Source organism: Schistocerca piceifrons, chromosome 2, assembly GCF_021461385.2.
Source record: "Schistocerca piceifrons isolate TAMUIC-IGC-003096 chromosome 2, iqSchPice1.1, whole genome shotgun sequence".
Classification (NCBI taxonomy): domain Eukaryota; kingdom Metazoa; phylum Arthropoda; class Insecta; order Orthoptera; family Acrididae; genus Schistocerca; species Schistocerca piceifrons.
In genome coordinates, this window is record NC_060139.1 from 1,010,265,535 (window position 1) to 1,010,289,272 (window position 23,738).

The 23,738-nt window shown below is 43.2% G+C and overlaps 1 protein-coding gene across 1 annotated transcript; it reads left to right on the forward strand.

The window, feature by feature from the left end:
- Nucleotides 1-14,593: 14,593 nt before the first annotated feature.
- On the forward strand, nucleotides 14,594-15,129 carry LOC124777583 (larval cuticle protein A2B-like). The gene has a single exon (XM_047253038.1). The coding sequence runs from the start codon at nucleotides 14,604-14,606 to the stop codon at nucleotides 15,003-15,005; it is 402 nt and encodes a 133-aa protein (XP_047108994.1). The 5' UTR covers nucleotides 14,594-14,603; the 3' UTR covers nucleotides 15,006-15,129.
- The last annotated feature ends 8,609 nt before the right edge of the window (nucleotides 15,130-23,738 follow it).

The window sequence follows — 23,738 nt, forward strand, 5'->3', positions numbered from 1 at the left end:
CGCTTTTGTATAAATAAAAGTTAGTAGTAAATTATATTGTTGCGCTTAAATGATTAATCTTAATTTTAATCATATATATCCAGTATTTGAAATAGTGTACTGCGGCCAGTAGGCTCCTGTGATGATCGTTATAAGTTGAAAGCTCGAGGCAGAGAACTCCTCAGTTGTCAGCCCACAGCAGGCAGCTGTTTCGGAGGCGCCGCAGTCGGATTGGCGACAGCACTAGCGCGCGCAGGAGTTTGAGTGTATAGCAATAATGACCACTTTTGAGTGGGCAAAAAAATTCTTGAACAGAGACTTTTACCAAGGAACGGTTGTCAAGTACATCTGTTTAGACGGCCCTTGTTTTAAAACCGCTATGTAGAGTGAGCGCAGCATGACGTGGCTGGTAGATGTGCAATCGGCAGGGTACGCATGAGGCGAGCGGCGGTGGTGGGGGCAGCAGGTTGGTGCTGCAGGGAAAATAGCGAGTGCAGGAGGGAAGTGCAGTGCTAAACTGAAGTCTATGCTCATAATTTTTGTAAATATTGAGTAGAGCCCCTCCATGCCAACACTTGCATGGTGAATGCAAGATTTTAGTGACCTACCGTCATCTCTACTGTGGTTAGTATCCAAAAAGAATCCCACTGAAAATGCAACAAAAGCAGTAGTTCATTTTCACCTGGCTTTTGAACAATTTGTAGCCTTCAAAGAAGTATGAGTGGCGAATTTCGAGAACACCTACAGTTCTCTTGTTCACATGTTAGAATACACTCCTTTTGCCAAAACACAGCGGAGTTTACACAGCGTTACCTCATTAAAATGTTGTGCAGACGCAACTGCGAGAGAATTCTGAGACACCAGTTTGTTAAGTGAGGAACTGGGAATACGTAAGTCAACAGCATACGAAAAAGCACATCCTCAGTACGAAAATAATCGTCTAATGTCTTCACTTATGTTGTTCCAAATCCCACAATATTTCTTGTTTCACCAGTTATCTATGGCCCTTAAAAATTACAGTCTTTTATCGAAAAACTCTGTAGTTAGTGGAGTGAAACGGTAGATAATGAAGTCTTGCATAAAAACCACATGGAAAAATACTCTCCTCTTTGTGTGCTACTATTTGCCAAAATCTCATTTCGATATTTCTGGCTTTATCGCTGGCTTGCACGATGGAAAATGCGTGCGCTACATCAGCTCAATTTTCTCGAGATTGGTGACAGATAGAGACCTACAGCCAAGTCTAAAGAAAACTTCAACATGTTAGTTAAATTTCATGTACAGAAACATATTATGTAATATGCACCAAACGCAAAGTGATAGCGACCCCTATTTTTGACTGGAAACTTTTTCAAATTTCTGGCAGTGTCTCACTTAAATGCAAATATCACAATAACTATGACCTTGAACGAAGTGATGCGTACGTCATCGTGAAGCTGAGATATAAAGCTATAAGCAAACAAAAATGAATTTTTTTGCTGAATAGTTTGTGTAAAATCGTTAGAGAAAGATTGCGAGGCGTGCGCCTCGGTCCTGCCATCGCAGTGCATCACTGACGGACCGAAAATTGGCAAGTGGGCTAAGAATTCGGGCCTCCCCTTCCGAATAAACGAATGAACTCGCCCAGTGCTTTAGACGAAAATTGTTCATTGGGCATCGGCCTCCGTATCCTCCTGCACGGACTCTAACAAATTAGTCCGTAGCTGCCGTTGAAACCTAGATTGTTTGATCAACTTTTCATGGTTGGGAATCACAGTCATACAATACTTCTTAGAAGACATCATAGTCGCCGTTGACTGTATGAAATATTTATTATTACGATTGCAATTTCGGCCTTATAGCCATTTTCAAGTAACACTGCAAAAGTGACATATTGTAGGAACAGAAGACTATCTGACGGACCTTGAGCTCACATGAGTGTATGTCGTCCTCAAAATCCAGCCTTTTGACTGCGAGAGTCCCACAAGATACGATGAGTACGACACCTATTACATCGTAAAACGTTGTTAAATATGTGCTGTACTGTCAATGTTACCATCGTTATAGTAATCAATCACAAATAACCAGACAGTTTGCACCAAACATTTATCTTCTCATCTGCATTAATCCTCCGACGATTCCTTGTGTAAAGAGAAAATGGCGTGTCTGTTGTAACAACACATGTTCCATAATTACGGTTAGGTATAACTCCAACCGCAAAAGTGCGATAAGAAATAATGTCCCTCTCATTGTAGGCTTCCAATCCCTCAAGAGCTTTTTCAGTACCTCTAACAACAGCAATTGTTAACCATGCATTGCCACTAACTACTTCTGTTGTAGTACAAGAAAATTGAATCTTGCAACTAACAAAAGTAATAGGTCCTTGCAGTAACTCCTGTTGACCAGTCTCATTTGGTGTAATTGAAAATGTATCCACTGTTTTGTACACTGGAAGTGTGCTCCTCCTCCTGTATCTTCTACGACGGTACGGCATGGCTGTGTGCTTCGTGCGGCTGCCTCGAGTCGAATGAACATGCTGCTGCCTCTCCACACAGTTATCAAGCACCATGACGTCATAACTTCCGGCCCCCACTCGCGCGCACAGCGCCAGCGCGCCTGATCAGTGTTGCGCAATCTTGATTTTCCAGCAACACGGGCCTAGTGATACTAGGGCCTGTGTTGCCCGGCAGCTCCGTCGAGCGGCTAAGTCCCGCTCAAGGTCACACGCCTTACACAGCAGCATAAGGCAAATTCACACACAAGGAATCGTCGGAGGATTAATGCAGATGAGAAGATAAATGTTTGGTGCAAACTGTCTGGTGTTTCAACTAAATATATTCTTGTACAAGGAGATATCACTTTGTATTACCATTCCTAATAAAGATCCTTATCCTAAAAAAATGTCTTATCAGCTACTGAAGCATCTTTCTCTTGTGTGGGTTGCAGGGGTTACGACCCCTGGGGAGGTGGGTGGGTTTTATTTCATGGCTGTGTGAATTTGCCTTATGCTGCTGTGTAAGGCGTGTGACCTTGAGCGGGACTTCGCCGCTCGACGAGGCTGCCGGGCAACACGGGCCCTAGTATTACTAGTATTATTTGTGATTGATTACTATAACGATGGTAACATTGACAGTACAGCACATATTTAACAACGTTTTACGATGTAATAGGTGTCGTACTCATCGTATCTTGTGGGACTCTCGCAGTCAAAAGGCTGGATTTTGAAACCACTTCGCTTAGAAAACGGCGGTAGCATAGCGCTTTATCCTCGGAGATAAACGATAACATGCGGAAAGGCTTAGTATTGGATGGCGTAGGAAAGGAAAACAGAATGAAACTAGGTACAGGGTGTTTCAAAAATGACCGGTATATTTGAAACGGCAATAAAAAGTAAACGAGCAGCGATAGAAATACACCGTTTGTTGCAATATGCTTGGGACAACAGTACATTTTCAGGCAGACAAACTTTCGAAATTACAGTAGTTACAATTTTCAACAACAGATGGCGCTGCGGTCTGGGAAACTCTATAGTACGATATTTTCCACATATCCACCATGTGTAGCAATAATATGGCGTAGTCTCTGAATGAAATTACCCGAAACCTTTGACAACGTGTCTGGCGGAATGGCTTCACATGCAGATGAGATGTACTGCTTCAGCTGTTCAATTGTTTCTGGATTCTGGCGGTACACCTGGTCTTTCAAGTGTCCCCACAGAAAGAAGTCACAGGGGTTCATGTCTGGCGAATAGGGAGGCCAATCCACGCCGCCTCCTGTATGTTTCGGATAGCCCAAAGCAATCACACGATCATCGAAATATTCGTTCAGGAAATTAAAGACGTCGGCCGTGCGATGTGGCCGGGCACCATCTTGCATAAACCACGAGGTGTTCGCAGTGTCGTCTAAGGCAGTTTGTACCGCCACAAATTCATGAAGAATGGCCAGATAGCGTGATGCAGTAATCGTTTCGGATCTGAAAAATGGGCCAATGATTCCTTTGGAAGAAATGGCGGCCCAGACCAGTACTTTTTGAGGATGCAAGGACGATGGGACTGCAACATGGGGCTTTTCGGTTCCCCATATGCGCCAGTTCTGTTTATTGACGAAGCCGTCCAGGTAAAAATAAGCTTCGTCAGTAAACCAAATGCTGCCCACATGCATATCACCGTCATCAATCCTGTGCACTATATTGTTAGCGAATGTCTCTCGTGCAGTAATGGTAGCGGCGCTGAGGGGTTGCCGCGTTTGAATTTTGTATGGATAGAGGTGTAAACTCTGGCGCATGAGACGATACGTGGACGTTGGCGTCATTTGGACCGCAGCTGCAACACGGCGAACGGAAACCCGAGGCTGCTGTTGGATCACCTGCTGCACTAGCTGCGCGTTGCCCTCTGTGGTTGCCGTATGCGGTCGCCCTACCTTTCCAGCACGTTCATCTGTCACGTTCCCAGTCCGCTGAAATTTTTCAAACAGATCCTTTATTGTATCGCTTTTCGGTCCTTTGGTTACATTAAACCTCCGTTGAAAACTTCGTCTTGTTGCAACAACACTGTGTTCTAGGCGGTGGAATTCCAACACCAGAAAAATCCTCTGTTCTAAGGAATAAACCATGTTGTCTACAGCACACTTGCACGTTGTGAACAGCACATGCTTACAGCAGAAAGACGACGTACAGAATGGCGCACCCACAGACTGCGTTGTCTTCTATATCTTTCACATCAGTTGCAGCGCCATCTGTTGTTGAAAATTGTAACTACTGTAATTTCGAAAGTTTGTCTGCCTGAAAATGTACTGTTGTCCCAATCATATTGCAACAAACGGTGTATTTCTATCGCTGCTCGTTTAGTTTTTATTGCCGTTTCAAATATACCGGTCATTTTTGAAACACCCTGTACATTCAGAATGAAGTGCTGACATTGTGTTAAAGATAGTGATTACATGACTTAAGTCAGAGACACAGAGTCGTCAAAGCATGGAAGCGGAGTACTTGTGGAGTGCACATGAGGGATTTTTATGCTAGGCGGTAGTTTGATGTGCTCTGATGAAAACTCGCCCGTCGATTCACAGCAGGGGAAGCCATATGGCGTTCAGAGTAAAGACACTTTGACCGTCACAATTTTATCAGTAAACTGTCGAAATATTCGTAACAAAGGTTCCGAATTTACTGCCCTCCAGGAAAGTTCTCGCACTCAAATTATTCTTGGGACTGAGAGCCGGATGGGACCCGAAATTGAAAGCTCTGAAAAAATGAAATGATCGTACGGCATTGTTGGCCGGGACACCCCATGCGGGGTGTTCTGACGCCGAAATTGCAAGTCCTTTATAGTTGACGCCACTGCGGCAACTTGCGAGTCAATGATGATGGAAGACACAAAACACCCAGTCATCTGGAGGCAGAAAAAAATAACTGATCCCGCCGGGAATCGAAGCCGGGACCCCGTGCGCGGGAAGGCTACCGCAAGACCACGAGCTGCGGACGAAAGCTCCGCGATGTTTAGCGAGTTGTGGAAAGTACATCGGGAAGACAAATTGTAGGCCATAGGAGGGGGAGTTTTCATTGCAATTGACAAAAATATTGTCTCTATTGAGGCAGAAGTTGAGTGTGACAGTGAAGTCGTCTGGTTGCGTATAACAGGTGTAGTTGAAACTAAGCTAATTGTTGGATGTTGTTACCGGCCACCCGATTCCACTGTGGCAGTTCTAGAGTCATTAAAAGGAAGTGTACGTCTATAGCGCGTAAGAACCAGATCATGCAGTAGTAGTTGGTGGCGACTTTAACCAGCTGAGTAGAGACTGGGATGTCTATGGATTCATTGCGGGGATGCAGACGGGGGATCCAGACAGAAGGTCATACGAAATACTTTTGAACACCATTTCTGAAAATTGTCTTGAGCAGCTAGCTCGGCAGCTCACACGCAATAGAAATAGCTTAGACCTTGTAGTTACAAATAGGCCGGACCTCATCGACAATGTCAGTACAGACACGTGAATTAAGGATTGTGATGTCAACATAACAACTATGATTACGAAAGTTAATAAATCAATCAAGAAAGCTAGGAGAGTGGTTCTGCTAGATACAGCAGATAAACAGTTATTAACATCTTACTTAGACAGTGAATTGGCATCACTTAGTACCAGTAAAATGGATGTAGAGGAATTATGGGCAAAGTTTAAGCAGATTCTATATCTTGGTCTGGACAGTTACGTGCTAAGTAAGTGTAATCCAAAGATCCAACATGGTTTAACGACGAAATTCTTAAGGTGCTGAGAAAGCAGAGGCTGTTGCACTCTACGTTCAAAAGGGGATGCACAAACGACGACAAACGAAGGTTAGTAGATATTCGTGCGTCTCTGAAAAGATCTATGCGCGAAGCATGCAACAACTACCACCGTCACACCTTAGCAAAAGATCTGGTAGAGAACCCGAGAAAATACTGGTCGTACGTATAATCGCTATGCTTGTCAAAGGCTTCCATTCAGTCCCTTGTTGACCAGTCTGGCGTGGCGGTTGAAGATAGCAAAACGAAAGCCGAAGTTTTAAATTTCACGTTTAAGAAATCTTTAACTCAGGAGGCGGTACAAACATACCGTCATTAGACCATCGCACAGACTCCCGTATGGACTACACAGAAATAAGCATACCTGACGCAGAGAAGCAACTTAAAGATTTGAAAACAAATACATCACCAGGTCCGGATGGAACCCCAGTCCGAATTTACAAAAGAAACTTTACGGTATTGGCCCATTAGCTAACTTGCATTTATCGTGAATCTCTCGCCCACCACGAAGTCCCAAGCGACTGAAAAAAAGAGCAGGTGGCTCCAGTATATAAGAAAGGTACAAGAACGGACCCGCAAAATTACAGACAAATATCCCTAACTTCTGTCTGCTGCAGAATCCTTGAACACATTCTCAGTTCGAATATAATAAACTTCCTTGAGGCTAAGCAGCTTGTGACCACGAATCAGCAAGGTTTTAGAAAGCATCGCTAGTGCGAAACTCGGCTTGTTCTTTACTCACATAATATACTGAGAACTACAGATGAAGGTCAGCAGGCAGAGTCCATATATCTAGATTTCCGGAAAGCATTGCCCCATTGAAGGCTGTTAACGAAGGTACGAGCATATGGAATAAATTCACAAATATGTGAGTGGCTCGAAGACTTCTTGAGTAATAGAGCCCAGTACGTTGCCCTCGACGCCGAGTGTTCATCAAAGACAAGGGTATGGTCAGGAGTGTCCCAAGGAAGTGTGATAGTTCCGCTGTTGTTCTCTATATACATAAATGATTTGGGGGACAGGGTGTGCAGCAGTCTGCGATTGATGATGCCGTGGTGTACGGTAAGGTGTCAAAGTTGAGTGACTGTAGGAAGATACAAAATGACTTAGAAAAAGTTTCCAGTTGGTGTGACGAATGGCAGCTACCTCTAAATGTAGAAAGACGTAAGTTAATGCGGATGAGTAGGAAGAACAAACCTGTAATGTTAGGATACCGTATTATTAGTGTCCAGCTTGACACAGTCAAGTCGTTTAAAGATCTGTGCGTAACATTGCAAAGCGATATGAGGTGAAACGAGCATGTGAAAACTGTGGTGGGGAAGGCAAGTAGTCGACTTAGGATTATTGTGAGAATTTCAGAAAATAGTGGTTCACTTGAAAAGGAGACCGCATGTTGGACGCTGGTGCGACCGATTCTTGAGTACTGCTCGAGTATTTGGGACCCATATCAGGTCAGACTGAAGGAAGACATCGAAACGATTCAGAGGAGGACAGCTAGATTTGTTACCGGTAGGTTCGAACAAAACTTAAGTGCTACGGAGATGCTTCGGGAACTCAAATGGGAATCCTTGGAGGGAGGCGGCGTTCTTTTCGGGAAACTCTATTAACAAATTTAGAGAACCGTCATTTGAATCTGACTGCCGAACGATTGTGCTCCCGCCAACACACATCACGCGTAAGGACCATGAAGATAAGGTTCGAGGAATTAGGGCTCATACAGAGGCTGGTGGTGGTCGAAGTAGAGAGGATATAAAATGTAGAGTGGCAATGACAAGGAAAGCGTTTCTGAAGAAGAGAAATTTGTTAAATCGAGTGTAGATTTAAGTGTCTGGAAGTCTTTATGATAGTCCCTTGCAAGCACTTCCTCTTCGAGAGAAGATATCGGAAGAGTTTACACACTGCAGGGTGAGAGTGTCTGTGAGGGCTGAGAAATCACTCTCCGTAAATTTTTCTGAAAGTGTTTGTATGGAGTGTAGCCCTGTATGGAAGTGAAACACAGACGATAACTAGTTTAGACAAGAAGACAATAGACACTTTCGAAATGTGGTGCTACAAAAAAAATGCTGAAAATTAGATGGGTAGATCACGTAACTAATGAGGAGGCACTGAATAGAACTGCGGAGAAGAGAAATCTGTGGCACAACTTGACTAGAAGAAGGGATCGGTTGATAGGACATGTTCTGAGGCATCAAGGGATCACCAATTTAGTATTGGAGGGCAGCGAAGAGGGTAAAAACCGTGGAGGGAGACCAAGAGATGAATACAATAAGCAGATTCAGTAGTATGTAGGTTGCAGTAAGTACTTGGAGGTGAAGAAGGTTGCAAAGGATAGAGTAGCATGGAGAGCTGCATCAAACCAGTCTCTAGACTGAAGACCAGAACAACAACAACGGAGGCAGACAGACAGTCGTTTTTCCCTCTCTCTATTTGCGAGTGAAACAGGAGGGGAAATGTCAAGTAGTGGTACAGGGTACCCTTCGCCACGCACCTTACGCTGGTTTGCGGACTATCTATGTAGATGTAGAAGCAACACCTGCCAGTGGGACTTTCCTGTAACCTACCAGCAGGCAAGTTATCTACATTTAGTGGCAAGTCTTATCTGATCTTTGTCCTGGATAGTTTTACCTCCGTGTCTTGCAGGAAGGCTGTACTCGTGTTGGGTATCAACGTAGTCATTTTAAATAGGAATTTGTATTTTAACGCAGATTTGTTCCTAAATGCAGAATACTTTCTGCTGTGAGGTGGCCACGAAAGTCTGAACCGGACTATCCTGCAACGTCAAAAATCTACAGTCGACTGTCGGTAGTACGAAGTTCAAGGGGCCAAAGAAAAAGTTGGAATAATTGAGAGTGCGACCTACTGAAAGTTTGACTGAGATGGGATAAGGGAAAAGTCGAAGTAAGAATATAAGTTTTTTTGTGTGTAGACTGAAGCGGCGTGTGAAAGTTTGTACTAAGGCTGGGAATCTAACCTGTCGCTCATGGTTACTAGGGAGGTACGTTAGCCACTAAGCCACCTTAGCACAGCTTTCAGATAACTGCACGAATGACTCTGTTAAGCCTCCCTCCTTGATCCAAATACTCGCTGCCGCCCCAGACTAATTTAAATTCCCCCTTACACAGGAACAGAATTTCCGAGGCTCTCCATGATCTGGAATCGCGCTTCAGCTGAATGACTTAGACTTTTTTTATCGCTTAACTTTAGTTACGTATGTTTTGTCCTCTATACTGAACTTCAATACGCATTCTCGAAGAGTCAGGAACGTAACTCTCCGGACCTGTTCCCTCCCGTTGTATGATACTGTTTCAGCAATCTTATCTTTCTGCTTCAAGTTAATGGACATCGAGGAAAACTTTCCGTTACATACTTTTTTTTCTGTCCACATTCCAATGTCTTCATAAACTTCTTCTTTACTACGAAAGTCATACTTCTTCATAGACGTTGTTACAACTGCCATGTACTGTAGCAAGTGAATCACGGTTGAGAAAAAACAAAGGAGCGCGGCGAAGAATTGAGTGACGAAGTAGTTATCCGAACAATTGGCGAAACAATTGGAACTGAAGTGTGTTAGGCCACCTTGTCAGTGGCGCTTCCACTAGCAAAGCATTGGTTTTTATGGGCGCATTTAGACATGCAGCGCCACGGCGATTCCGTGACATTCAATGGCGGACTATTGCCACCGGCAGCCCAGAGGCGCTGGCGGGACATCGAGTCCAACAGCGGCCATCACGGGACGCCACTTCGTGCCACTGCTGACTGGCCAAGCAGTGGATAACGTCTTATGTTAACAGTCGGGTCGTCACGTGTTGGGATTGTCACTCACTGTTATTTCGTTAGTACGGTAGTGTTGGTCGTACCGTTGACTAGAGATGGAAGTCAATGCAGAAGGTTTCATCTGTGATGCTGAAAACCATCAATGATATGGAACAAGGAGTGTGAGGAATATTCAGATAAACTACACAAAGTTAAGGTTTTCACTGGACATTGGTGGTAAATGTTCTTCAGAGAAGACGACAACTAGTGAGAGTCAGACACTTTTGTTCTGTAACGTACCCTCTCTCTTATTGTTTTTTTTGTTATTGTTTTTTTATTATTGTAGTTGTAGAGATATGAAATTATTGTAGCGGTTTGCTTAGTGAGCCGTACATCGGAATTTTTTGACATTAAATGGAGTCTGAAACTTGCGTAATAAATACTTCGCGTGAAGTGTGATTTGCGGCATAAACAAAAATTAATTGCGGAGATGCAATCCACAAAATATTAACAGAAAAGCTTTAGAACAATGCGCATGACTGACTAGACGCATTCAGAGGGTACGTACATTCGCGTACGAGTGGTTGCGATCTGATGAGAAAGATCTATCTTAATTTTTTTGTGTAAAATAATTACGTCGTAACAAACTCGGAGATTGCGAACGTACAATCAGGGTAGAGGCACGTACTTTCTATCATTCCCCGTGGCCTGGGTAAAAGAATTGCAATTATTTAAATTTAAGAATATTTCTTTTTCAATCGGACTCCTATTTTTATACGAAAAGGAAGATTGCAGGTTCTGAATGTCTCGGCAAAAACACATCGAAATTAACCTTAGCGGCCACCAAAGGAGAGTAGTGAGCACAATCACGTACCTCTATTGTTGAGCAGCGCCGTCGTAAAGATCGTCGCCTCCGTCTAAAATTCGCCTTCTCGAATTAACAGAATAATTTGTACTCCATTGGTATGGGATTTAGGCTTGATCTTGACAGAAATTATAAAACACATTTTTCATCATTTAACACCTTCATTTAACACACACATAGTCATGAAACTATACAGTACGTCTTTACGCCAGCACATCAGAACAAAAAAGGTAGTTAATACTAGAAGCAATAAAACAATCTCGAAATTAGTCCTTTGTCTCTCAACGATAAAAAAAGTTTTTGTAGAGTATTCCTCTGGTATGACAGTCGAACAAATTTGCTTATTGTATCTTTGAGATTAAATTACAACATTTTTAGTTACTTTTCAGTTCCCGCTTGTATTGGGCCTGCAGCCATATCATGTAACACGCAGATACTCAAGATGTCTTCAAATCTGTACCTTTCTCTCTCAGGAACAAAACTGTGCAACACATAGCAAGGTTCTGCAATGTTTTCAGCAAATTATGGAGTACATTCGGAGGCCGATCAAAGATTCTGCACTCGTTTACGAGAATGCCAAAAATACGTTCCACGGACCTCCTAGCCCTACCGAGACTATATCTGAAAATTCTTTGAAAAGAAACTGTCTTCATATTAACGCAGTAAGAAAGATGACATGCCGAAACCCCAATCACCAACGCCTATAAGAGGAAAATAATCGTAGCCTTCATACAACTGCCAGTTTTCAGGGAATTTAGTTTCACTGTCAATTAACCTCTAATGAAGCAAACAGTTCGTGAGCAAAGAATTTGGAAATTTGTGGTAAGGACTATGGAACCAAACTGCTGAGGTCATCGATCCCTAGGCTTACACACTACTTAATCCAACTTAAACTAACTTACGCTAAGGACAGCGCACATGCGCATGCCCGGGGAGGGACTCGCGCCTCCGACGGGGACAGCCGCCCGAACCGTCGCAAGGTGCCCAAGACCACACGACTACCCCGCGCAGCTAGTTCATGAACACAGATCAGCGTGAGTCAAAGTGAGTCTGTGTGGTGGTAATCACGCACTGCCAGCAAAAATATAAAGAAAATGTTATTATTGTTGTACTAAAGCGACTGACGGTTAGCTGTCTTGATGACACATATACGTTTACCACTTGTAGCCGCCAGTTGGTTAAATTGACTGCCTTTTTAGTAAAGCTTTAGCTAGTCTTCCTGCGAGAAATATTGGCACCTAGGATTTATTGTAGTTTACCTCATTTTGATTTTGTTATTCAGTAAGAGAATTAAAAGAGAGGCATCGTGCTCATCAGCAGCGACAGATAAAAGCGACGCAGAGCGACTACAAAGGGGCTGCTTCTCTTTTCAGTAGCTCCGCGCCCCGCAGCACCATGTGAAGGCTCGATGCGCTGCAGAGAAGCGCTTGTCAACGGCTCGTGTGAAGGGGGAAGATAGCTGCTACCTTCGAATTATAGGCTCTTTACGGGGCGTATGTAACGACAGTAGCTTAGATTTATCGAATGTACCACAACACATACAATTCCTCCGCTTCATCAAGTTTTTTCAAAGGCACTTGACAAGAAGTTCGAATATAGTCGAATTCGATTTATCGAGATTCGAATAAGCAAGGGTCGAATGTGTACTCTACGTTGTACAAATAACCTCACAGCTAACCGCTTACAGGAATGGCCTTTACCTCGAGGAGTGGTACTATGTGGTCGTCGAGAAACAATGGGGTCTATATATGCATCTTTGTTGGATCACCAGTACCAATACAAATACACAGACATCTCATGTCCAACCAGGGTATTTTTCAGACATTTAACGTCATGCAGACCAAAATATAGTCTCAGTTAATTGTTTAGGTTCATCGGCAATGTACGTTGTTGTCGTTGTCTTCTGTGCAAAGACTGGTTTGATGCCGGCCGCTGTGGCCGAGCGGTTGTAGGCGCTTCAGTACGGAACCGCGCTGCTGCTACGGTCGCAGGTTCCAATCCTGCCTCTGGCATCGATGTGTGGATGTCCTTAGGTTAGTTGGGTTTAAGTAGTTCTAAGTCTAGGGGACTGATGACCTCAGATGTTAAGTCCCATAGTGCTTACGGCCGTTTGAACCATATGAACTGGTTGATGCAGCTCTCCATGATACTATATCCTGTGCATGCCTCTTCATCTCCGAGTAACTACATCCTCCTGGATTTGCTTAGTGTATTCATCCCTTGGTCTCCCTCTACGATTTTTACCCTCCGCGCTTCCCTCCAGTACTAAATAGATGATCTCTTGATGACTCAGATCGTGTCCTACCAGCCGATCCCTTCTTCTAGTCAAGTGCCACAAATTTCTCTTCTCTCCAATTCTATTCAATACCTCCTCATTAGTTATGTGATCTACCCATCTAATCTTCAGCATTCTTCTGTAGCACCACATTTCGAAAGCTTCTGTTCTCTTCTTGTCTAAACTGTTTATCGTCCGTATTTCACATCCATACGTGGCTACACTCCACACAAATACTTTCAGAAACGACTTCCTGACGCTTAAATCTGTACTCGATGTTAACAAATTTCTCTTCTTTAGAAACGCTTTCCTTGCCGTCGCCAGTGCACATTTTTATTCCTCACTTCTCGACCATCCTTAATTATTTTGCTGCCCAAGCATTAAACCAATCTACTAATTCAAGTGTCTCATTTCCTAATTCAAATCCCTCAGCATCGCTTGATTTAATGCGACTACATTCCATTATCCTCGTCTTGCTTTTGTTGATGTTCATCTTACAGCCTCCTTTCAAAAAAACACTGTCCCTTCCGTTCATCTGCTCTTCAAGGTCTTTTGCTGTCCCGACAGAATTACATTGTCATCGGCAAACTTCAAAGCTTTTATTTCTTCTCCCTGGATTTTATTTCCTACTCCATTTTTTTTCTTTTGTTTCCTTTACTGCTTGTTCAATGTACAGATTAAATATAATCAGGGATGGACTACAATCCTGTCTCATGCCCTTCTCAACCATTGCTTCCCTTTCGTGCCTCACGACTCTTATATCTGCCTTCTGGTTTCTGTACAAATTATAAATAGCCTTTCGTTCCTTGATTTTACCTTTGCCACCTTCAGCATTTGAATGAGAGTATTCCAGAGAACACTGTCAAAAGCTTTCTGAAAATCTACAAATGTTATAAACGTAGGTTTGCCTTTCGTTAGCCTAGCTCCTAAGATAAATCGTAGGGTCAGATCTGCCTCGCGTATTCCTACATTTCTGCGGAATCCAGACTGATCTTCGCAGAGGTCGGCTTCTACCAGTTTTTCCATTCGTCTGTAAAGAATTCGTGTTAGTATTTTGCAACGGTAACTTATTAAACTGATAGTTCGGTAATTTTCACATCCGTCAGCACCTGCTTTCTTTGGAACTGGAATCGCACTCCCAACCTGGGAATTGTGCAGACATTTGACTTCATGCAGGTCAAAATATAGTCTCACTTAAATTCAAGTAATTGTTTAGGTTCATCAGCAACGTCCATACAAGTTATAAACGTTTACCATCTGTGTGCGAAGTTCAGAGGAACAGGCCACTCCTTAGACACGTGCCGTACAGTTATTACGAGCCCAGCATTTTCATGGCCGCTCTGGTCCATTGCCCACCTCCCGCTGAGCGGCCCGCAACTTTCGCCGCTGTCGCAGCACCAGGTGTGTCCCGTATATAAGGCTGTGCGCTACTGGTATCCGACACCACTCATCGGCCACCTCCACCCCCGCCGTCATGAAATCCGCCGTGGCCGTCGTCCTCGTAGTGTGCGCAGCGGCCGCCGCCCACGCCGGGCTGCTGCACCACGCACCGCCCCCGCCCCCGCAGCACGAGATCATCTACGACTACGTGGCGCCGCCCCAGTACCGCTACGATTACGCGGTGCGCGACGGCCACACGGGCGACGCCAAGACGCAGTGGGAGTCGCGAGACGGCGACCGCGTCACCGGCGCCTACTCGCTCGTCGACGCCGACGGCACGACGCGCATCGTCGAGTACACGGCCGACGACCACAACGGCTTCCAGGCGGTCGTGAAGCGCGTCGGTCACCCCGCGCCGCCGCCCCCGCAGCCTCCGCGTCTTCCTGCCCACCCCGCCCCCGCTCCGCACCCCTACCCTTTGCCTTATCACGGTTGATCAACCAGTCCATTGGTGAGGCCTACATTACCATCCTCACTCCACTTTATCAGACGATAAATACTCCACGAACTCTCTCCCTAATCGTCTTTCTTTGATTCAACTTGTACAAAATTGCCTTGTTGATATCACACTGTTTGTTGATAAAAATATTACAATAAAATTGTTCAATTAAAATTCGCTCGGTATTTTTTCTTTTCTGTCCAAACCAAATGAAAGTTCTCTGTTTTACCTCAAATGATATTAGCTGGAATACCAAGAGGTCTAAGGTGTGAACGGGATTTGGATTAAAAAGAAGCATATGCAATTGTGGAAAGCCACGGTGCCAGGGTAGCAAAGTGGTTAGCGCATCTGCCTAGTGAACAGGAGACTTGGGTTCGAATTCCTGCCATGATACAAATTTACACTCGTCGCTTCAGTCTGCATATATGCACGATGAAACTATTCCTTCAGATAGCGCCGACGTCCATAGCGTGGATAGACAATGTGCCTCTGTGCTGTGGCGCTTGACTCGGATGTAAGTTGGTTCGAATCCTGCTCGTGGATGAAATCTTTACTGCCAGTATTTGGCTGACACGGGGAGGTGAGGTGATGGCATGAAGTTCCTGATCACCAGTCTTTGTGCCAATGTCCTGCGTTAAATTGTAAACCTCTCTGCAGTGTCTCATAAAGTGAGGACATTTCACCTGTTGTTGATGATATGGCTGTCGGATGGGGAAACTGAGCTCGATAGACCCCTTGGTTTTATTTGAGGGAAGTAGGCTATCTGCCAGCTCTAGATTTCACCCTACCCTTTCTCTCATTAATATGGTAGAACACAAACATAGCACAACATTATGCACTCATCCAATACTGCCAACTCACTCCACAGATACACATCGAGCGCAACTCTCAAATACCCGCAAGGAAAGAAGCCATTGTGCTCAGAGGAAGAACACCTAAGGGATCGTTGAAAACTGAAATTATGAAGCAGTCGAACAAAGAAATATGCATCGTATGCAAATGTATGATTCCAACTGCTTCGCGTGTCTACAAGGTGATTTTGTAAACGTCTCTAGACCAACGCCCATTTATAGCACCATAGGCGACTATTGTTTTCCGCCTACAACCATTTGCGTTTTGCAGTTGAAAGCAGTCAAAAGCGTTTCCAGGTGTCACGGACTTCCTTAAGTTGACTCTATTGTAGAACTGTCTCAGTAGTAAAGAATTAATGTATTAAAACTTCATGCTCGATGAGGCACTTTTTCACGCATCTAAGTATGTATGAACTATGTGTCCAACAATGATTTATTTCTATAGGTACATTTATCGGATTATGTTGATAGTATCTGCAAAATATGTTGCGAATAGAGTCAGTAGCACAGAACTAATAAATTTAACCGTCATGTATGATGCGGCAGTTATTCAAGCACCTTATTGTTTTCGACGTCGTATCTCTTGAACTAAGAAAGGTAAGTGGTTTTTACTCCGTCAGCGATTGTGGCCTGGCAGTAAGGGATATGTGTTCCACGATTTGTTGAAATCGATCCTGTGGTTAAGGAGGAGATGTGGAAAACACACACACACACACACACACACACACACACACACACACACACGCGCGCGCGCGCGCGCGGTTTTATAATGTGTGTAGATGAAAGGATTTTCCCTTTTATGATACTTCTTGCTTCCAGTCACAATTTTTTGCTTCTCCTCTTCGCAGCGCCTCGCACGAAATGCATCTCATCATCAAGTGTCTTTTTAAATGAGTTCCTTTTTTTAACGTGCACTGTGGAGTGTGTAGTGGAGTATACCTTGAGTTAGTTTCCACAAAAGCGGATAACAAGAAATTCGTAAATAATACTTTTAAAATCAACAGCATCTGTGGGGATACATTACAAAATCACGAGTGTGTAGTTTATAGTAAAATGAGCAGAGTAATGCAGTAGCTCACATATCGAAAACATAATGTCTAAAAATGGCATCGTACACTATAAACACACTTTCTAACGGGAATTATTTCCCGAAATGTGTCGTACAGCAAATTAATAAAAAAGTCGTGACTATCAGCAAAAACTGTTATTTTGCAGAAAACAAAACCAGCGGTAATTGCTGACCACAGCAGGATATCTCTGCTGATTTCAGATCTGTTTCTATATTTTTTGCACTTCGTAATTTTTTATGGTGATGTGTGACTGGCCGGCCGGTGTGGTCTAGCGGTTCTAGGCGCTTCAGTCTGGAACCGCGTGACCGCTACGGTCGCATGTTCGAATCCTGCCTCGGGTATGGATGTGTGTGATGTCCTTAGGTTAGTTAGGTTTAAGTAGTTCTAAGTTCTAGGGGACTGATGACCGCGGATGTTAAGTCCTATAGTGCTCAGAGCCATTTGAACCATTTTTTTGATGTGTGACTCAGTGTTAAATAACTGTGGTTATTTGTGTGAAATGAAATGTGAAGAAACTCACCTATAACGTAAAAAATTGGATCTTCTGGTACAGTAAATTTCGGGAATGCAGCTGCATAAACGCTATTTCTTCTTTTTTCAGTCCATCGGCCATCTTCAGTACTTATTCCGTTGTTTAAAACCACAGATATACAAGCGCCAGAGACGTTGATCGGCAACGAAATGTATAAATTGAGTCTGTGACTACGCGGTCGACACATGCTGGAACATCGATGTATTATTATCAGTTGTGCTAAAGCGGCGTCTTTGCAAGTTTATGAAAGAAAGTGCTGGATTCCATGGTTTATCCAGACTGAAACCGTCATCTCCGTTAGCAAATCATGGAATCGTACATTGTCTTTAAAAAGTTCGCAAACACATCGCTAAAATACAGCTAATGATGGCACATCGATATACAATACCAGCATGGTTGACCGCATACCCACAGATCGATTTTATGCGTGATATTTGCTTCCGATCAGCGTCTCTGGCCCTCGTGTATGTGCGGTTTAAAGCCACGGAGGCAGTAACGGAAGGAGCACTGTAGCTTGACTCTGTCGGCTCACCACGAAAAAGGCCGAAAAGTATGCGGCCGAAATATTGGAAAAAAGAAGAAATTTTAGCGGCTGCATTTCCGAAATGTAGTGGATCAGTTATCGCCCTGAGAAAACACGAAGGCACATATTGGATGTTCTGTTGTATTTTATCCATTTCAGTGTCTACCAACAGTCCGACCTATTTGTGTCCAGCTTCCCTTGAAGCCTTATCTCTTAATTTTCATGTTCAAAATGGCTAGTTGCAGCTGCTCGTCATGTTCATGGCGAAAAAATTCCCAGTGGGGGGGGGGGGGGGGGGGGGGAAACAGGCAACAATATATGAAGTCGACTTTTTTTTTGTCAACAGTCTCCTGACTTTGATGCGGCCCGCCACAAATTCCTCTCCTGTGCTAACATCTTCATCTCAGAGTGGCACTTGCAATCTACATCCTCAATTATTTGCTGGATGTACTCCAATCTCTATCTTCCTCTACACTTTTTGCCCTCTACAGCCTCGTCTAGTAGCATGGAAGTCAGTTCCTCATGTCTTAACAGATGTCCTGTCACCCTGTCCCTTCTCCTTATCAGCGTATTCCACATATTCCTTTCCTCCCGATTCTGCGTAGAACCTCCTCATTCCTTACCTTATCAGTCCACCTAATTTGCAACATTCCTCTGTAGCACCACATCTCCAATGTTTCGATTCTCTTCTGTTCCGGTTTCCGACAGACCATACAATGCTGTACCTGTACTCCATACGTACATTCTCAGAAACTTCTTTCTCAAATTAAGGACGATTTTTGATATAGACTACTCTTGGCCAGGAATGCCTTTTTTGTCGTAGCTAGTCTGCTTTTGATGTCCTCCTTGCTCCATCTGTCGTTGATTATTCTACTGCCTAGGTAGCAGAATTCCATACATACATGCATACATTAATCCTTGTTCCATAGATCATGAATACATTTCGTAATGACGTGGAACGTGTCACTTTAACTTCATCTACTTCGTGACCATCAATCCTGATGTTAATTTTCTCGCTGTTCTCATTTCTACTACTTCCATTACCTTCGTCTTTCTTCGATTTTCTCTCAGTCCATACTGTGTACTCATTAGACTGTTCATTCCGTTCAGCAGATCATGTAATTCTTCTTCACTTTCACACAGGATAGCAATGTCATCAGCGAATCGTATCATTGATATTCTTTCATCATGAATTTTAATTCCGCTCCTGAACCTTTCTTTTGTTTCCAGCATTACTTTCTCGATGTACAGATTGAACAGTAGGGGCGAAAAGCTACATCCTGTCTTACATCCTTTTTAATACGAGCACTTCGTTCTTGGTCGTCCACTCTTATCATTCCCTCTTGTCTGTTGTTCACACTGTATATGATCCGTCTCTCCCTACAGCTTACCCCTACTTTTTTCAGAACTTTGAACAACTTGCACCATTTTACTTTGTCGAACGCTTTTTCCAGGTTGACAAATCGTATGAGCGTGTCTTGATTTCTCTTTAGTCCTGCTTCCATTATTAACCGCAACGTCAGAACTGCCTCTCTCGTACCTTTACCTTTCCTAAAGCCAAACTGATCGTCATCTAGCGCATCCTCAATTTTCTTTTCCATTCTTCTATATATTCTCCTTGTAAGAAACTTGAATGCATGAGCAATTGAGCTGATTGTGTGATAGTTTTCGCACTTGTCAGCTCTTGCCGTCTTCGGAATTGTGTGGATTATGTTTTTCCGAAAGTCAGATGGTATGTCGCCATACTCATGCGTTCTACACACCAACGTGAATAGTCGTTATGTTGCCACTTCCCCTAATGATTTTAGAAATTCTGATGGAATGTTATCCATCCCTTCTACCTTATTTGATCTTAAGTGCTCCAAAGCTTTTTTAAATTTCAATTCTAATACCGTATCTCTTCTAAAACGACTCCTGTTTCTTCTTCTATCACATCAAACAAAGCTTCCCCCTCATAGAGGCTTTCAATGTATTCCTTCCACCTATCCGCTCTCTACTCTGCATTTAACAGTGGACTTCCCGCTCCACTCTTAATATTATCACCATTGCTTTTAATGTCACCGAATGTTCTTTTGACTTTCCTGTGTGCGGAGTCTGTCCTTCCGACAATCATTTCTTTTCGATGTCTTCACATTTTTCCTGCAGCCATTTCGTCTTAGCTTCCCTGCACATCCTATTTATTTCATTCCTCAGCGACTTGTATTCCTGAGTTTCCCGGAAAATTTTTGTATTTCCTCCTTTCATCAACCAACTGAAGTATCTATTCTATTACCCATGGTTTCTTCTCAGTTACCTTCTTTGTACCCGTGTATTTCTTTCCAAAGTCTGTAACTGCCCTTTTAATATGTATTCAATTCTCTTCAACTGTACTACCTGCTGAAGTATTCCTTATTGCTGTATCTGTAGCCTTAGACAACTTCAAGCGCATCTCGTCGTTCCTTAGTACTGTCGTATCCCACTTCTTTGCGTATTGATTCTTCCTGACTAATGTCTTCAGCCTACTCTTCATCACTACTATATTGTGATCTGAGTATATATCTGATCCTAGGTACGCCTTGAAATCCAGTATCTGATTTCGGAATCTCTGTCTGAGCATGATGTAATCTAACTGAAATCTTCCCCTATCTCCCGGCCTTTTTCCAAGTATACCTCCTCCTCTTGTGATTCTTGAACAGGGCATTTGCTGTTACAAGCTGAAACTTGTAACAGAACTCAATTAGTCTTTCTTCCCTCTCATTACTTGTCCCAAGCCCATATTCTCCTGTAACCTTTTCTTCTACTCCTTCCTCTACAACTGCATCCCAGTCCCCCATGACTATTAGATTTTTACCTGCCTTTACGTACTGTATTACCCTTTCAATATCGTTATACACTTTCTCTATCTTTTCATCTTTAGCTTGCGACGTCGGCATGTATACCTGAACTATCATTGTCGGTGTTGGTTTACTGTCGATTCTGATAAGAACGACCCTGTCACTGAACTGTTCACAGTAGCACTCTCTCTGCCCTACCTTCCTTTTCATAACGAATCCTACTCCTGTTACACCATTAAAGATATTAAAGAAACATTACACATCCCGTATTCCTAGTCGCATTTAAAAGATTGCACTCGGAGTTCCTCTAATCTTTTGCATTTTGGAACCTACGTTTTTCCTCCAGCACGGTGCTCGACATGGGACGGATAGTAATGATAGTAATGAAATACTTGGAGCCAACTTTAAAAAAGCTAGCCTACAAGTGGACAGCAGTACATCTAGTATTTTCTATAATGGATACAATGTCGGTATATATATATAGCCCAGTGTTCAGAGCTGCCTATCAATCGATAGATTAATAGTGAAGATTCTTGAAAGCTTCCGATAATGTTATTGCAGTTTATTTCAATTCTTGTAATATATTAATTACCTTATCTAAGATACTATATAGGTGCCTGCTGTGACCTCTGACTTTACATTTAAATTTTTTTGTGTAATTACAAATCCATCTTATTGTATGTTTGGTAAAATTTTGAAGAAGTCACCATAGTTATGCAGTGATCGTAAACATATAATGGTAAATTTACCACTGATGAAATTTGTGAAATCAGGTTGTAACCTAAGAGAAAACATAATATTTTTGTCACAGATATTCGGTTGGTCTTCGATGTATTTGAATTTATTTAGAAATAGTTTGAGGTTATAATAGATTTTTCCATAATTTTTGCGTATGTTATGGGCACAGATAATAACTTATTCCTATCGTGACTCAGTTCGTTATATTTAAGTGTAGGTCCAGTTCCATACTGTAATAAATCATTTCATATTTTTGTGTAAGCCACGGGCACAGTTAAAAACTTATTCCCATTGTGATCAAGTACAGTTTTCGTGCTCAGTTTGGTTGTGCCATAAGCGAAAGCCAGACCTTTAGGTACTCGTGACCGAGTGGTTTTACAACAGCTTTGAGGCCATAGATCTCACAAGACAATATTCGTGAAGGAAGAGCGTCTGAAAACCAATGTGCCTGTCCTGGTATACGCATACTTTGGTATCTCGAGGGAGAGCGTGCCATCCTTTTAACGTGTAACGCAGTGGCTCGGCCAGAAATATTTTGAAGTCCTGGACAAAAGCTTTTAGGTTTCCATGAGGGAATAGATGTTCACGTAATGTCGAATGGTAACGTAGAAATGGATCATCACAAACAGACATAAATAAAAGTAAAGGGTAACCTAAAATTAATAGAGCTTCATGTTGTATTATTTTTTCTTTCAAATGATAACTTCCTTCTCCTTCTTCTAAGATACAGTGGAATGTATTGAGATACGTATACACTATCTAATCAAAAATTTTCCGACACCTGCTAGTGAACATTGATATGGGCTGAGTCCACTCTGCCGGCCGGAGTGGCCGAGCGGTTCTAGGCGCTTCAGTCTGGAACTGCACGACCGCTACGGTCGCAGGTTCGAATCCTGTCTCGGGCATGGATGTGTGTGATGTCCTTAGGTTAGTTAGGTTTAAGTAGTTCTAAGTTCTAGGGGACTGATGACCTCAGGAGTTAAGTCCCATAGTGCTCAGAGCCATTTGAACCATTTTTTTGAGTCCACTCTTTGCTTTTACGACGTCTTGAATTCTGCCGGGAACACTTTCAGTGAGGTATCTGAATGGATGTGGAGGAACGGCAGTTCAGTTTTACTCAAGGGCCGAAACCAGACAAGGTAGTAATGTTGGACGCTGGGTCCGGAGCGAAGCCGACGTTCTGACTTACCCAAAGGTGTTCCTCTGCGTTGAGGTAGGGACTCTGGACAGGCCAGTCCATTTCTGGAAAGTTCTTGCCCACAGACCATTGCCTCACAGGTGCCGCTTTATGACACGGTGCACTGACATTCTGATACAATCATCGTATCGGAACTTTTCCTCTAAGAAGTATACAGTGGTATAAAATGTGTTCTTGTCGTTCCTCATTTAGCGTTCTTTAAACGCAGTTAGGGGTGCACAGCCTATCCAAGAAAATCACCTCCCCCCTTCCTTAAAACTACCTCCTGCGTGTTTTACTATTCTTACTACGCATACTGGCAAGTAACATTCTCCATGCATTCAACAAACCCAGACACTTCCATTGGATTTTCTTACGGTAAAGTGAAAATCATCATTACGAATCACTCGTTTCCAGACATCCACCGCCTAGTAACATCACTCTTTACACCATCCCAAGTGCCGTTTAGCAATGACTATAGAAATGTGTGGCTTATAAGGCCTTGCTCGACCACTGTATCCCATTCTCTCTAACTCCCAACGCACAGCCATTGTGCAGGTTGGACTCTAGCTAGCACTCTGAAATTCAGGAGCGACTCCTTCCGCTGATTTGATTCCATTTTTAAGTCTCCCTTTGCAACGCGCGACGGTCCCTATCCGTCAACACATCAGATTTGCCTGATTTGTGTTTAGCTGTGGTCCTTGCTTCGCGTTTCGACTCCACAGTCACGTCACCAGGGATCGACTTGGGGAGTTTTAGAGCGATTGAAATGTCCCTGATAGGTTTTTTACTCGGGTGGCATCTGACGAAGGTCACCTGTCCACGTTCGAAAACGCTGAACTTCTTAAACGATCCGTTCCGCTTTTACTTCTTTTGTACTGTCAACACAGTATTCCGCACCTCCTTTAATACTGTGGTTCCGCCTCTCGTAACATCTAGAGGCCAATTCCGCATAATATATGGGCGTCCGGATACTTTTGATCAGATAGCGTAATACATTATGTAATGTGGGTTTCTTTTTACAAT